The sequence below is a fragment of the Lucilia sericata genome, unplaced genomic scaffold (genome assembly GCF_015586225.1).
Source record: "Lucilia sericata isolate MDLA Ls3-8-SP2 unplaced genomic scaffold, ASM1558622v1 Contig000010F_arrow, whole genome shotgun sequence".
NCBI lineage: Eukaryota > Metazoa > Arthropoda > Insecta > Diptera > Calliphoridae > Lucilia > Lucilia sericata.
Genome location: NW_023994050.1, coordinates 1074247 through 1091381, shown reverse-complemented (window position 1 = coordinate 1091381; position 17135 = coordinate 1074247). Strand labels below are relative to the sequence as shown.

The 17135-nt window shown below is 31.1% G+C and overlaps 1 protein-coding gene across 2 annotated transcripts; it reads left to right on the top strand.

Moving 5' to 3' along the window:
- Positions 1 to 1077: 1077 nt before the first annotated feature.
- LOC119603503 (protein son of sevenless) lies at positions 1078 to 13769 on the top strand. Of its 2 annotated transcripts, none has more exons than XM_037955548.1 (16): positions 1078 to 1611; positions 1699 to 1831; positions 1888 to 2007; positions 5393 to 5530; positions 5662 to 5826; positions 5907 to 6347; positions 6418 to 6644; positions 6713 to 6840; positions 7109 to 7581; positions 7641 to 8084; positions 8815 to 9546; positions 9650 to 9766; positions 10507 to 11288; positions 12518 to 12743; positions 12804 to 13512; positions 13588 to 13769. In XM_037955548.1, exons 2-16 carry the CDS (start codon positions 1709 to 1711, stop codon positions 13629 to 13631), a joined length of 4869 nt encoding a protein of 1622 aa, XP_037811476.1. In that variant the 5' UTR covers positions 1078 to 1611; positions 1699 to 1708; the 3' UTR covers positions 13632 to 13769. The 2 variants fall into 2 exon arrangements, with proteins under 2 accessions (XP_037811476.1, XP_037811466.1); XM_037955538.1 differs by having other exon boundaries at positions 1079 to 1611; positions 1668 to 1831.
- Positions 13770 to 17135: the final 3366 nt, after the last annotated feature.

Below are 17135 nucleotides of genomic sequence, written 5' to 3'. Positions count from 1 at the left end.
AATGAAGATGGGCCTGCGTCCCCATACATAGCCTTTTTCAAAAAATAAATTTTTCACTATTAAATTGCCTTAATATTTTGGAATTAACGTAGAACTTAACGTAAATGCTTTAAAAATAAACCACGTTTTAAATATTAAAATACAAAAATAAAATTATTATTTATTATATATTATATATACAATAGTCCAAATATCAATAAATATAACTTAAAATGTCTAAAACATGATATCGTTTTCAAAAAGTGTTCAAATCGAATGAAATACAAAAATTATAAACATATTACTGCTATTAAATATATGTATGAACTATCGAGGGTGACCGATACAACACTTTATGGCGCACCCTGTAGAAAAGTGGTGACCATGTCCTTGGCTATAATTTCACTGAACATTTCTAATAGATCATATCACTATTTATAAAGATATAATTAAAGATCCACCAGATTGACCATTTCTCCCAATGTGTGAATTTTTACCTTCAAGTCATTTTCTGAATGGGAGTTTGTATGGGGGCTAGGGTTATATGAGACCCGATCATTACGATAATCGGCAGTGTCATTTGGATTTTTATAAAACTAGACATACTAGAACATTTAACATAATTATGAGCTCAAAAGGCCTATTTGGTGGGTACGGATGTATAGGGGCTAGGCGAAATAATGAACCGATTTTAAACATTTTCAATAGGCTTCGTCCTTGGGTCAAAAGAAAAGAATGTACCAAATTTCATCAACTTATATTGAAAATTGCGACAGAAAGTGATTCTGAGCCAATTGGTATATTTTAAGGTGTAGGAGCAATGTTTTTGAGTGTTACAAACAGCATACCTTTTGCACTATAGTGGTGAGGGTATAAATATACAAAAAATCAGAAAACACATTAAATAACTCCGAACTTGAAACTTTATTTTATTGATTTGTTTTCTCAAAGTTAATCGCTCGAATTGTGTTAAAAATTACAACGCCTTTTCTTCTATCCTAGTGTTGAGGAGAAAATTGTAAATTTGGCATCACTGTTCATAGAATTTTAGTACCATTGTTGATTTGTTTTGTTTTTTAGTAGAGTTTTATACGAAATTATACAACCATGTGTAAAATTGAATCGATTTTTCATACAATTCACAATTTTTTTCAAGTGTTACAAAAAAATAATTCTTAAAAGAATGGATAATGTAGAAAAAAAATATTTGTTTTAAAGAATTATAGTCGGAAAAGCTGTAGCAATAAGCACAAAAGTAATTGCATTATAATTCCCTTAATATAATGAATTAGTTTGATAATTTTATTATGAAAATTAAACCATATATTGAGCGATGTAGTAAAATTATATGGAGAACAAGAAGCAGAGAAAAGAATATATAAATTGTGTATCCCCTTTGATAAATACTTTACTGGCTACAATAACTGCGGTCATTAATACAATCGTCGGTAAAATTTGATCTATAAATTTTTGTGTGCTTGTGTTTTTGTTAATTTCGGTTTTGACAACAATTAGTAGATTTAATATTAAAAATATACATTGAATTGTAGACCTTTAAAGTGCGACAGATCGATTCCATTATTATGGTGAATCTTAATGGAAACACTGCCGTCAAGTAGTGCATACCCCAAAGTGAGTCGGCGAGTGTAATTTTTGTATGTGTAATTTATGTCTAAATGTATGAATAGTCTGTTTTTATTTCAATTAATATTTAAAAAGGAAAACTACAATGTTTTCCTTACAACATGGAGTCGGCGGTGGCGGAGGAATTAATGATACTGATGGATACGACTTCACTAAAAGTGAAAATGCAGCTCGATGGAGGGGTTTATTTACACCATCCTTAAAAAAGGTAGGGAGTTATTGTTTTCAATTATATAATATTTATACATGTATATATTCCTATAGGTCTTAGACCAAGTACATCCACGTCTTACAGCCAAAGAGGAAGCCCTAATGTATGTGGAGACCTTATGTCTACGCATATTAGCAATGCTTTGTGCAAAGCCACTGCCTCATACTGTCCAAGTAAGTTTTATTATACGGCATATTATATATTTTCAATTCATATTTAAAGTTTTGAAAATAGCATTTTTGATTGTAAGTAAAAAAATTAGTGGCCACACCATGTCTTGTGTGGCCACAGATCAAAACTTCATATATTATATAAAAGGTAATTTAAAAATAACAAACAACGGGATGAATATAGAAAAAAAATTCTTAAGTTGGCTGCATATAAAATTTTAAGTAACCATAGCCGGTATTCAAAACATATACCTACTATGAAGAAGAAATCCTTGCGCCGGGCTATAAAAGAAATTCATACCAAGTGTTAGAAACATCTTTTTTTCTTTGGCCACTTATATAGGTACATATTAATATGTTCTTTTATCTTTATACATTAGTATGTACATATGAATATGCATATATTTTTGAACTACATATTACTAAAATCAACTTATTTCAGATATATTACGATTATTTATTCTTATTCTCTGCTCTTTTCAATACTGTTTTCTTAGTTTCTATGTTATGTTAGGTGAATTTTTAATTAAATTTTGAATTGAATATGCTCCAAAATAATTAGCAATGAATTCGCAAAAAAAAAACATTTCATAAAAATTATAGTAAATTGTAATTAAAAATATATGAAAAAAGGTATTTCGAGCGCCTTTTAGAATAAATATCTAAAATTCTGTATATTAAAAAACAAATCCATTTCGTTACAAATTTTGAAACTTTTTAGGGAAAAGCTAAAAATTATAGTAAATTAAGTTTTATTATAATTTTTTGAGTGAGTCACCAATTTCTTAAGAAAGCAAACAAGTTCTGTGACTATTTTTTTTCATCAAGATTATTTTGTGCAACAAATATTCGGTATTTATACATTATTGAAAGTCGGAAAACCCACTAGAGTGAATTTAGGTAGTGCAAAAGTAAATTTTTCTTAAATTCAATCAATTTGATGTTTTTTGTAGATTCCATTTTTTTAAATTTTTGTTAATTTAGTAAATTTAGAATCCATTTAAAATTCAGAATTTTCGTTAGCAGTTATCAATAAATAACAATTATTGTTTTCCATAGCTTTTTGGGAAATAGTGAATTTTACTGTAAATTGAATATTGCCAGACATAAGGGTTTATTCTTAAATTTAAGTTTAATCGGTTAAAGTCTACCTAAATTTGTTCCGAGTTTAATCTAACAGCAAGTTAAGTCACACTTAACTGTGTAATAGAAAACTGCCCTAAGTATCCTAATAATTAGTAGTTTATATTCTGAAAATTCATAAACAATTAAAATTTTTACTTCAAAAAAGAAAATGGTGGCCTCCAGTAGGTTATTGGTTAGTCTTCTAGTCTGGTAGACCGGAGGTGGTGGGATTGATTCCCACCTGAGGCACTGGTTAAGGAGCGCACAACAGGCCCGATGGAGGCCCAGGTGTATTTCTTCGAATTTGATGTACATCCTCCTTTCAAACTAACCCAGCAAAAAAAGTGTGGAAAAATATGTAGAATTTTCATCACAACTATTAACCCGAAGTGCTTCAAATTCAGGTGATAAACCTATGAATTTTACATTAGCGTGTAATTGGAGGGATGTTGTTATTTTTGACAACTTTGAACTACATCTTATCTTTAGAAGCTGTAAAAATCCGATACTTATATGTCAAAAATAAACCACATTCTTTCAATGAAACGCTTTTGTAAATTTCATTGGTTTTTCATCAAAATTTGAAGTACTTCGAATATGTTGTTTGTAGTGACTTTTCTACATCTCTTACCTCATTTTTAACTGTGTTTTCATTTGTAAAGATATGTTTGGTTTATAAAAGCGAAAAGTATGCAATCGCATTTTTAGATGTTATTAAGATGTCGTTTGTAAAGTATGACATCAATTATTTTTTGCTGGGAACTAACTACATACTTCAAAAATGCAAAATGTTGAGCGTTGCGTTATTTGTAATTTGTTTTTGTTTTTACAAAATTTATGTGGGACGCACGCTCAACGCTTTAATTTAATATGGGTCCCAGCACATAGTAATTGTGTGGGAAACTGTATTGCTCAGGTTTAGTGAAACCACCTGTCTAATTTCGAGGTCAACCTGTCCTCTTATTGTTAAGCTTTCTCAAGGGCAAATAAGATCTGCTGTTCTCTCTTGTATGAAGGATATATCTGAGATAAATCTGAGATAAATCTGAAATATATCCTAAAATTCGTGAATCAAAATGGAATAGGACTCCTATGACCAATAGGTCATCACAACGGTACCGAAACCACATGAGACACTTAAATTTGTTTGAGTGGCTACCCTTCTTACCTAAACCTAAGTTGTAGATTAAATAAAAGTCATTAACAAGTTTGTGCTGGGACCTGGAAATTTGTACTCAAAATTTATATCGTCAGCTAAAGCGCAAATGGACCTAACAAAAAATTAGAAATTGATTTTTTCATTGACTTCGTTCCAAATAAAGACTTAATTAGTATACAGTTACCTACGAAAACATGTCCGACCATATGATACCCTACAGCACTGTGTATGTTAAAAATTAGGATTATTTTTAAGAAGTAGTTTTTACCATAATTCCGAAATATTTGAACAATTTGTTGACAAAAAAGTGATTTTATAGAAGAGATAGGGGGCAAGGCGAAATATACGTATATATTTATTTATCCTTATAAATTTTCGTATAGAGGTTTGCGTTAACATTAAATTAATTTATAAGGAATTTCATCGTAATACTAGTGTTTATAAGTGAATTATTGGTTTTTAAGTCATTTTCTGAAGGGGACTTTGTATGAAGACTGTGGTCCTACCATTACGGAAGAAATGGTAGGACCACAGTCCAGTATAAGCAAGGAAGGTGTAAAACTGGCTAAATAATAGGACTTTTTTTACTTTCTTCAAAATTGGGCAAATGATAGGACTTTTTTGGATTTCTTCAAAAATTGTGCTATTAAAATTATCTTTAAACATTTATATCAAAGGATATATTTATATTAAAGGACAAACAACAAAGTCGTTGACAATATCATTTATATCAAAGGATATTACTTTAGGTTGATACAGCTATCGCTGGGTTGACAATCTTTGGCGGAGTATGACTAGGGTCGTTCCGGAGCGAAGATCCAATTGTTGCATTGTTGTTGTGGTTTTTTGCATTCAGAAGTGATGTAAACAAAAATATCTACAAAAACAGAAAATGCCTATAACTTTGTTATTTGTCGGTCGATGTTACTATTTTGCACCTTGTTGGAAATACAATTTTCTCTAGAAGATAAGTTTTAAACATTAATGCACAAAATGAGAATCATCGAAACAAAATTCATATTTTGGACATCTCTAATGGCTATATTTGTAACTCTAAGATTTTCTCAAATTGCAGAAAAATTTTAAACTTTAATACAATTTTAGGATGTTGAAGAGAAGGTAAGGAAGTACTTTCCTTCTCCAATTGACTGTTGGGCTCTAACTGAAGCAAAAGAAACAGCATTTTCCAAAAAAAGGAAGTCTGTCTTACCTACAGAACGAGTACATACCATGCTACAAAAGGTAAGAATTCTATAAAATATATACTTTTATATTTTATCAATATGTAATGGAAAAGTCTTTTGCATATTTTTCTACAGTTTAACATGTTTTGCGCTATTCTGGTTTTTATGTTCTATATTTTCCTTTTACAGGATGTTCTGCAATATAAAATTGATAGTTCGGTCTCAGTTTTTCTGGTAGCTGTTTTAGAGTATATCTCAGCCGACATATTAAAATTAGCCGGGAATTATGTAAGAAAAATAAAACACTGCGAAGTTTCAAAGGAGGACATTGAAGTAGCAATGTGTGCCGATAAGGTAACATTTAATACATATATTATTCTCATAAAAACACAAAAGGAGAATTGTATTTTTTTTTTTTTTTTCTTTTGTTTTAGGTATTAATGGATATGTTCTATCAAACGGATATAAAGGCAAATGTTATGTCTAGTCCGTTACCAACGCTGCCGGCCCAGCGCACTAGCACAACTTACGAAGAAGTTGTCAAAGATTTAATCAATGACGAAAAACAGTATCAACGTGATTTACACATGATCATTCGTGTATTTCGAGAAGAACTTGCAAAAATTGTGCGAAGCCCAAAAGAACTTGATCCTATATTTTCCAATATTATGGATATTTACGAGGTCACTGTAACATTATTAGGTTCGTTGGAAGACGTTATTGAAATGTCACAAGAGCAAAGTGCTCCGTGTGTTGGAAGTTGTTTTGAAGAGTTAGCAGAGGCCGAAGAATTTGATGTATACACAAAATATGCACAAGAAGTTACTTCACAAGGATCAAAAGATGCATTAAACGCATTATTAGCAAAACCAAATGTATGTACAATGATTCAAAGCAACTTGTATTATACATATTTTATATATTCATTTTTATCATTTTAACTAGGCAATGTCTTTAATGTCGGCTGGTCGTGGTTTTCGTGAAGCAGTAAAATATTATTTGCCCAAATTATTATTAGTGCCAATATGGCATGCGTTTGTATACTTTGATTATATTAAAATTTTAATGAAGTATAGTCCTTCGCAAGATGATATCGAGAGTTTTGAGCAAGTGCAGGGTTTGCTACGACCGCTTAGATGTAATCTTGAGAATATTGTAGCCCCGTTGCCTAAGTACATATTCCCCGAATTCATAATCATGAGTAATAACATTAATTTACGAACATTATTTTATTTTTCAGGGAATCATACGTTGCTATGAGTAGTAGAGCTCGCCGCCAATTAGCTATCGAACGCACAAGGGAACTTCAAAATACAGTGGAACACTGGGACAAGGATGTCGGTCAAAATTGCAATGAATTTATTCGAGGTAATTTTCAATCAAATATGTCAACTGAGATAACATTCTAATATGTAAATGCAGTGGTGGCCATAAGATTAGCACAATTGCTCAATGCGTCCCATTACCTTAGAATTTTTATGGATAAAATCTATAGATTTTATTCCCCAAATACGTCCAAAATTTTAAACTCGATTTTGTAGTATCTATAAAAATATTTGTTAATTATAATATTGTTTATAGTTAGTACGATATATTAGATTTATATTTTTTTAAATTTTTTTCCAACCTTATGTAGAGGATGTTTTGGGAAAACTCGGATCTGGCAAAAGAGTAGCTGAACGAAAAGTTTATCTTTTTGATGGATTAATGCTACTCTGTAAGCCTAATATGAAACGTCAGGCGAATTCTGCAAATACACAAGTTTTTGAATATCGACTTAAAGAAAAATTTTTTATGAGACGTGTCGAAATTAATGACCGTGCTGACACCGATGAATTGAAAAATGCATTTGAAATAGCTCCGCGAGTACAACCACCTGTAACACTCACAGCTAAAAGTTTTCAACATAAAAATGATTGGATGGCTGATCTTATAATGGTTAACACAAAATCAATGTTAGATAGAATACTCGATAGTATTTTGTTGGATATTGAAAAAAAGCATCCGCTACGAATGCCAAGCACTGATTTGTATAAATTTGCGGAGCCGGATAGTGCTGACAACATAGTTCTGGAAGAGAGAGAAAGTGCAGGTGTACCGCTTATAAAGGTATATAATATATTTGTTTTACTTGACAGTTTTCACGACATCTTCTTTTTTAATTTCAGGGTGCAACCTTATGCAAACTCATTGAACGGCTAACTTACCATATATATGCAGATCCTATGTTTGTTCGAACGTTTCTCACTACATATCGATATTTTTGTACGCCGCAAAGCCTGCTTTCTTTGCTAATAGAGCGTTTCAATATACCCGATCCAAGTTTAGTTTATACAGATCAGAACAATAGCGAGAAGGATCCTTTAAGCTGTGACACTGACAAATTGCATAAAAATTCACAACGGGAGGATTGGAAGCGGTATCGTAAAGAGTATGTACAACCGGTGCAATTTCGTGTTTTGAATGTGTTGCGCCACTGGGTGGATCATCACTTTTATGACTTCGAAAAGGATCCAACGTTATTGGAGAAACTATTACAGTTTTTGGAAAGTGTTAATGGAAAATCTATGAGAAAATGGGTTGATTCTGTTTTAAAAATTGTTCAAAGAAAAGTAAGTAAAAAAATTTAATTCAAATTATAGGTTTTTAGTGATTTTAATAAACAGTTGTGTTAGTTAGAAACAAATAACTTCAAAAACCTTTACCACATATTCATATAAAAAATTTAAACTTTACTTTGGACGAAAGGTCCTATAATAAACTAACCCTCACTTGAATTTAATGTTAATGGCCTTCTATGTGGGCCTACGTCAATTATCTACCGAACTCTAAAGAAAATTATATAATGTACATATTTTTTAGCACTAATTGTATATAGATCGATATTTCTAATATGTATGTATTTAATATGTCTAATTATCTATATATATCGATACTATTAAAATTTGGTGGGCCAATTTAGTTTTGAAAAATTTATTTGTGCGAAATTTTAATCACATAAACGGACAAACTATCAATAGTAGTTGTGGTACTTCTTGCATAAAGTAGAAAATTTGTATATCCTTGTATCTACATCTACGAAAATGTATAATTAAGAATTTATTCCATTTTGACTTTTCAACTTAATGAGATGCCCCCATTAATTTCTGAAGTGAAAGTTATGTAATAACTCTAGTTGGATATTTATTAACACATTAGACTGATGTTTTTAGACATTTACCATCCCCTGGTAATTTCGGATGTACATATAGTTTTTTATTTATTATAACAATTCTAATTACAACTAGTAGACAATTTTTATTATAACTACTATAAAAATCTATTTCAAAATGTCTATTTTAGACCGATCAAGAAAAATGCCATAAACAAATTACATTTGCCTATGGCCATAGCCCACCACCTATTGAACATCATTTAAATGTTCCTGATTCAGAAATAACATTGCTTACCCTACATCCGTTGGAGTTAGCAAGGCAACTAACGCTGCTGGAGTTTGAATTGTATAAAAATGTTAAACCTTCCGAACTGGTGGGTTCTCCGTGGACAAAAAAGGACAAAGAACAAAAAAGTCCAAATTTGCTCAAAATTATGAAGCACACGACAAATGTTACTCGATGGATAGAAAAGTCCATAATTGAAGCTGAAAATTATGAAGAGCGAGTGGCGATGGTAACGCGTGCAATAGAAATAATGATGGTCATGTTGGAGCTTAACAATTTTAATGGCATATTATCCATCAGTGCAGCAATGGGCAGCGCATCCGTCTATCGCCTAAAGTTAACATTTCAAGGACTACCGGCGCGATACGAAAAGTTTTTGGAGGAATGTCGTGAATTAAATGATGGACACCTTAAAAAATATCATGAACGTTTGCGATCAATTAATCCGCCATGTGTGCCGTTCTTTGGTCGTTATCTAACGAATATTTTACATTTGGAAGAGGGAAATCCAGATTGTTTGCCTAACACTGAACTTATTAATTTTTCAAAGCGAAGAAAAGTTTCAGAAATCATTGGTGAAATACAACAGTATCAAAATCAACCCTACTGTCTGATGGTGGACCCTAAAATAAGGGTAAATAAAAATGTATTTAAAACATTAGCATGCAAAACTATTATTAAAAAAAAGATTGCTAATTTTTAAAATTAAATAATTTCAATTTTCTTTTTTATTTCAGAATTTTTTAGAAAACCTGGACCCATTTAAGGGTATGTCAGACACAGACATATCAAACTTTTTGTATCATGAAAGTCTTCGTATTGAACCAAGAGGATGTAAACAACCTCCTAAATTTGTAAGTAAAAATAATAAATTAATTGATATTATTCACATTCGACTAAAACTCATTGCAATAGAAATATTTTTATTTGTTTTTATTTTATAGTTCGGTTTATTTTATTGTATTGCACAAAATCCCTCTTATTTCGAAAGATTCCAAAAGCTCCAAGCATTTTTTTTTTTTTGATATTCCGTCTGTAATTTCACCAATATAATTCTCTCTGACTGTTTGTCAGTCTGTTGTAATCAATTTTCTGAAGATCATTGATATTTTTGGGATCTAAACATTTAATAAATAAAAAATTAGAATTTTTGTACATTCAGACGCAAGAAAACAAAACAACATACATACAACATATTCTTTCTGTATTACTTCTAAAACAAATCCATTTTTGTCTTACTTAATGCCAACATTTTACAATTTCGAAATTAAAAATTATTGTAATTTTTCTTAAATTATTAAGTATATTTAGAAGTTAATTAATAATTTTAATTGTGGAGTGCATATTACATATTGCATTTTAATAAGGTGCACCATAATCAATCAAAAAGTAGATTTTATTATTATTATTTTTTTTTTTTTTTTTTTTTTAATTAGGGTATTTTTATTTCATGTGTATGTATGTACAAGAAAATTTTGTGACAGGGTATTGAAATTTGGAATTTTATTAAGATTACATTGATTTAACATAAAGAACTCGAGCACGATTAAATTATTTTGTAAATATAAAATATACTACTTTCATCCATTTGCAGCCAAGAAAATGGAGTTCTATTACACTAAAATCTCCGGGTATTAAACCTCGACGACAAAATAATACAAATAGTAGCACAAACAATACTGGAAGTCATACCACAAATAATGGCACACTAAATGCTATGAATGTTGTTCACACTTTAACAACTCGTTCACATTCATTTGCACCAGCTACAGAATCCAGTACTGTTGAACAAAGTTCACCAATCAATAGTGGCAGCGTAAATACTCACAATCAGAATTCGAACAATGTTCAAGCATTCTCGGTTTTCGCCAACGTTATTATACCAGAAAGAAACGGTTCCAAGTGGACTTCCTCATCTACTTATAGTAGTAGTAGTGGCAGTAGCCAGCAAATAACTAATAGTACATTTTCTATTGCTCCTGTTCCACCAGCAAGGACAGACATACTTCAATCAGAAGCGAATGGAGGAGAGGAGGCACCACTGTTGCCGAAGAAGCCCAATTCTGCATCTAGTTCGCAGGCGGCGTTTAGTCCCACTTTTGGTGATGGTGGCTCAGGAACAATGTCAAGTTTAAATTCAGCTTGGAATGTATCCGATGACTGTATTGGGTTGCAGCAACAAACGGGCTCATTGACCAGTAGCAACATATACAATAACCAAGCTGAGATTGGCAGTGACAATGAGCCGTTGCCGTCTCCACTTCCTAGAGTAGTCGTGAGTCCACGACATGAAATTCATTCCACAAACAACCGATCTCCATTCCATAGTACAGCAACTTTAAGCAAAACTAATTGCAGTTCATCCAGCCATGTTAGGTAAGTAAATATATGTATTTTTTTTTTATTTTTTTATACAAAATTCATGTAGGTTACGAAATTAAACAATACCTTTGCGATTTAATAATTGTAGAAATATATTTTTATGGTTTTTGATTAGGATTAAATAATCTGATAAAATAATATGAGTTTGATTTTAATATTAAAATTGGTACGGTCAAATTTTTTATTAATAAAGTAAACTACTTATTACGGCCTTATTCATAATAAAACATAAAACTCGAAAATTTACATCGAGAAGTGTCTTGAAATATATTATTATCAATAACACTGTGCAAAATCGTTTCATGAGATTTTTCATTAACAAACAATATTTTGTGAATATAAAACAACTGAAATGAAAAATTGTGCGTGTTTTGACACTTACAAATTTTGCTATAAAAATACACAGGTTGTGTTGTGTTGATCACTCTTATAGTTCACTAGTAATATTTACTTTAAAGGTTTTTTTTTGGAATTAAAATATATTTTGATCTCTTAACAAATATATTATAATATTAATGAACCAAAACCTTTGGCAAAGTTGATCTAAGACTAGTTATCGAGTAATAGGACCAAAATTCTTTGATTGTCCATCAAAATCTCCTGACTCGAGTCCTTTAGAGATGCTGTTCGGCATTCTGAAGAGCTGGGTCGAAACTCGACATTTTAGAAAATATTGCAGCTGGCCAATGACTTAAAATCCGATTGAGATTCATTACGAACTACACTAGTATTTAATTTATTCCATAAAGGTGTTTGGAACTCAAAAGGACCAAAGATTTTCATAAGAAGATCAAAAAGTTGCTTAAGTTTCGAACAGCAATTTATGAAGTTAATTCAGTTATTATTTTCTTGTAACTCACAGCGAAATGGTATTAAACTTTTGTTGTTGTTAATATAATGTAGACACATAATATTATACAAATCAATTATATAATTTTGAATAAATCAATTAAAATAGAAAATATAGCACTTTGTATACAAGGCCAAAAAAAGGTGCTTAGGTTTCGAACAATACTGTATATCTTACAAAATTTTAATGAATTTACAGAACAGCAGAAAATATCATATTACTATTACTAATGAACAGTCTTGGTGGTATATTATTAACGAATATTATTCGGGATCGAGTTCGATCCCTATCTAGGGTAGTAACATTTTTCCAAATTGTAATGAAAATACAATATTTTTATACACTTAAATTTTGTTTTTATTTAAAATAACAGCCCGCATGATGTATTTATTGCTTCATCGAGTCCTCAGTTTTCCGCAACAGATGTAACAGTAGATTTTAGCAACCCCACAGTACCTGTATCACCGCATGTAAATGTACCCACTGCAGCAAATGTAGAGTACCGAGCAGCGCCACCACCGTTGCCCCCACGGAGAAAGGAACGCACTGAGAGCTGTGCTGACTTAGCTCAAAAACGTCAAGCTCCTGACGCACCAATGGTAGATCAATAATATGCAATAAGATGCGATTTTATGTTAATATGTCTTCCTAAATTATAGCTACCACCACGTGATGGTGAATTAAGTCCACCACCTATTCCTCCGAGAATTAATCAAAATCAGCAATACCATCACCATCATCACCATTCCACTGGTACTAGTACTCGTGTCCAAACTAACGAATTTATGAGTGGTAATAGTTTGTTATTACCTAATACTAGCAGTATTATGATACGGCGTAATTCAGCGATTGAAAAACGTTCTGCATCTACGTCCGCATCTTCAGGCTCCTCAGCATCGAATTCTGTTATGGTATTAGCAGCGTCGCCCTCTATAATGACAGGTCCTCCAAATACGCCAACTGTGGTTCCTCATCTTAGTCATTTGAATACAACCGCGGCAACAACAACTTCGGATGACCAATCGATATCGCCTGCGTTAAGTTCATCGACAACTACATCACCCATGACACCTATGACTCCCATTTCGCCCCATATCCCTTCTGGATATCACAGTTCTGATCATTCACAATTATTTTTCAAAAACACAACATCCTCTACCTCCTTGTCATGTTCTCAACACCAACATCAATTTTCTTCAATACATCACCCCCAATACCAGCATCCACATTCTCATCATCACAATGTGCACGCTGCAGTTACTGCTATACACCCAAGATCGTCGCCAAAGGAATTCTCTCCCAAAATTGATGGTCTTCCCAAACTTCCACCAAAACCTAGTCTAAGCGGTAATATGTGCAACAATCCAGGTATTTATTTATGGAAGACTACAATTCAATTTATAAAGGACTTTAATTTACGCGTTCACTTTTTATACGTTTCAGATAAAGGTACGATGTTTCCTTACCCAAGTACAAACCAAGAATAATATAATATTTATGCCGGCGATGTGATATGGATGCAAAAACTATTGGTATTTACTCATCATATGTTATGTTATTGTAAATAAAAATTACATTATTGACCGTAGTAAATAATAACAATAAAGTATAACACTATTGTTAAAAAGCAGTATTTTTAATTTTACAGTAGAATTTTATTGCAGAATTATTAGTAATAGCACTAAAGTTGAAATTTCTCAAAAACTGATTGAGAGAGTCAAATATGCTAGTTTTGGCTGGATACGCATGTCAAATTACCACATTTCATAGCTTATAGTTGTGCTCATTACAATCAAATTTTAAAATTATTTAAAAATTTCGATTTCTTTTTTGGATTGAAAATGTGTGGCACTTGTGAAAATTAAAGAAATATAGACATTGTAATTACGCGTTGTTGAGGTATGTACATTAGGGTCATTACTTTTTGGAATTTTTGCGAATGTCAAATTTTTCGTGATCGTAAGAAAAGTTCCCGCACCAAAAGCGATGAAGTTTTGTATAAATATTAATTTTTCTAAATGTGAAAAATAAATATTTTTGCCAACATTTTTGCATTTTTATTACATTATCTTAAAGATAATATTGTTCTTTAAAACCCTGTACTGTAATTTCTAATAAATCTCGATAATATATACATATAGATAACAGTACACATTTATATTAAAATTATTAACATAATTTTAGCAAAAATAGCGAACAAAAGCATTTTAGAAATTGCTTTAGGTGCGGAAAGTTTTTCACCAAATTGACTTAAAAAATAGCGTTTTGTTATCAGACAGTATTGGCTATAAGGTAGTAAGCCTAATGTACATAACTTCAATATGCCCAAAACGTTATGTGATTGAAATTGTTCTGAATTTTTAAAAAGATATGTTTATAATTTTTATTTTTAAAATCAAAACAATAAATCGCAACTGTAAATACACGATTAGGACACACTAAATATCTTCAGAAATCAAAGCAAACCCATACCCGCGTGAATCTTCCAAACATTCAAAAAGCTCGACAGCGATATTGCTGATGTATACAAATTCTTGTCACCGGTCGGGAAGAACTGATGCCGAGTTAGGTGACTTTTAAGCGTAACTAGGAATGTCACTAGGAAGTCACATCTTTGAGTGACTCTTAGTATCAACTAGAAGAGTAAATAGCTTTAACTTCAATATTCTATAATCTTGTAGATCCTTATAAATTTTATGATCAATTCATCAAATTCTTTGAGATGTATTATAGAACGCCGTAGTATTTTGATTCAAGAAACTACGGCCGCCACCAAAGCCGATCAAGTTTCGGAATAAGTCTAAAGCTAACTGGACAATGTTCGGTACCTTACTAAAGAACCGTTTATGTCAGGACACTTTTCAATGTCAAAATAAAGAGGACATAGACGCCAAAGTAGAAATGCTCACAAGTGTCCTTGTTGCATCGTTCGAGGACAGCTGCCCTCTTCGAGAGCGGAGATCTGCCCTGGGTAACAGGGGAGATCCGGAACCTTGGTAAGTCTCTTCGCAAATTATTTAACCGGGCACGGCGTATAAAGACCGCAGTATATCGTATGGTCAATATTTTAGATAGTCCAAAACTGATCTACTTGCACTTAACCTTTCGAGAAATGAAAAAAAAATTATTTAGCAATTCATATTGCAAACAAATAACAATTCATTTATTAAATACTCGTAGTTAGTCCTATCAAAATTTAGTTTAAAATTTAAATAATTCAAAATTACAAATTTACACAGTTCAAATACAAATGTCAAAAAAATATTAAGAGTGAAATATATCGCACACCAAATCAAAATCAAAATTTTATTTTTGCGTTTTTATATTCTTTAAGCCCTAAGTTTAAGCCTTAAACTATACACAAGATACTAGTTTAACTCTACAAAAATAATAGTGTATTTTGTTGTTGTTAACTGTTCAAGAAAAAAAACATTATGTCTTTCTTTATCTTTCAGAATTTGTAAAAAATTTGTTTCCTTTTCTTTAAAAAAATTTTTGAGTTGTGTCACTTTTGTACTGGGTGTGCGATATGTACATATTCAATTTGACCGTTTAAAATAACATTGTTTCTAATATCGTATTTAAATGTTCCTTATATAACCAGCCAAAAAGTATGCTATAGTTATTATTTCGATAGGCTTTTCTTCTTAGAAAAGTAAAATTTATGTTATTAACAGCAAAGTATAATGTATATTGTTAATATAAAAGTAAAATTTATGTTATTAACAGGAAAACAAATATTTAACATAAAACAATATTTCCTGTTGATAACATTCAAGTGTAATACCCTTATGGTATGTTTCCACTGGCTTGAAATCTGCTAGATTTGCGTAAACCTCTTCAAGGTGTTTCCACTGAGCTTACTCGTTTTTGATATTCGAATTTTCGAACAAATTTTGTCACTTTATTTTTTCATATCCACAATAAAGTTAATTTTATGTAAAATTACATATTAAAAATAAAAAATTACAGTTGTAAACTAATAAATTTATTTATTAAATGCCACTAATTTTAAAATTATAATTTGTTATTATTTTCACTTCGAATTTAATTGTTACTGTCACCAAAGAAATATTTGCTTATCCTAGACACATCGCAGTGTTGCATAAGCAAATCTTGTTCGAAAAAATACATTTTCGACATGTTTTAAATCAAATCTAATAGATTAACCAGATTTGGATGTGTCAAAAATGTATGGGAAATCTACATGATTTCAACTAGTTTTGCCCAAATCAACTAGATTTGCTCAAAACGCCTCAGTGGAAACATAGCATTATTCTATAATTTTTCGTTCGTTTCTGTAAATGTACAGAAATAAAAGCGTTAACATTAATATTTTGTATTCTATAATAACAACAGTGTTAAAATTGGTTTGTGAATTTGATAATCAATTCAAATTTACCAGATGCACAATTTTTTTTAAGTTTAGAACAATTAAAAAAATGATTATTACCCCAAATGTTCACTTGGATGTTAAAGATGTTTGCGCAATGATTGAGGCCTCAAAATTCTGTTCTTCAATGTTTATATGAATGCTATAATTGTCCATACAAAATTTGACGACTTTTGCAGTTGCAATTTCTGAGATGCGCGACCTTTACTATTTAATTCGTATGTGGGCGTAGCATTCTGCCTTCTTGAATTTTCGAAATAAAAAGAATTCCTTTTAGACATACAGGAAGACATTGTGAAAATATCATGAAAATCGGTCCAGCTGTTTATTAGTTAAAAAGTTATAAACCGCCAAAAAAGGTATCAAAATCATATTTTTTACACATTTTTATGCCCTAAACGTACACCCATCTACTTTTGTTTAGAAGTCGATGCAGTTCATCTGCTTCTACTTTTCTTGTATCTCTAATGTGTGTGTACTAAAAAACCTTTTTAACCCGCTTTTTCCTTAAATGTTATAATTTGCAAAAATCGCTATTTTCTGCAATTTAAAGAAACTATCGCTGAAATTGACATTTCATTTTGTTACTAACAGAGCA

What these genes read in the sequence shown, in the direction of transcription:
- LOC119603503 (XM_037955548.1), top strand. Translation starts at nt 1,709, where the DNA reads ATGTTTTCCTTACAACATGGAGTCGGCGGTGGCGGAGGAATTAATGAT. An exon ending in TTGCAATGAATTTATTCGAG is followed by an intron (nt 6,841 to 7,108) that starts GTAATTTTCAAT and finishes AACCTTATGTAG; the next exon opens with AGGATGTTTTGGGAAAACTC. An exon ending in TAATATGTGCAACAATCCAG is followed by an intron (nt 13,513 to 13,587) that starts GTATTTATTTAT and finishes TATACGTTTCAG; the next exon opens with ATAAAGGTACGATGTTTCCT.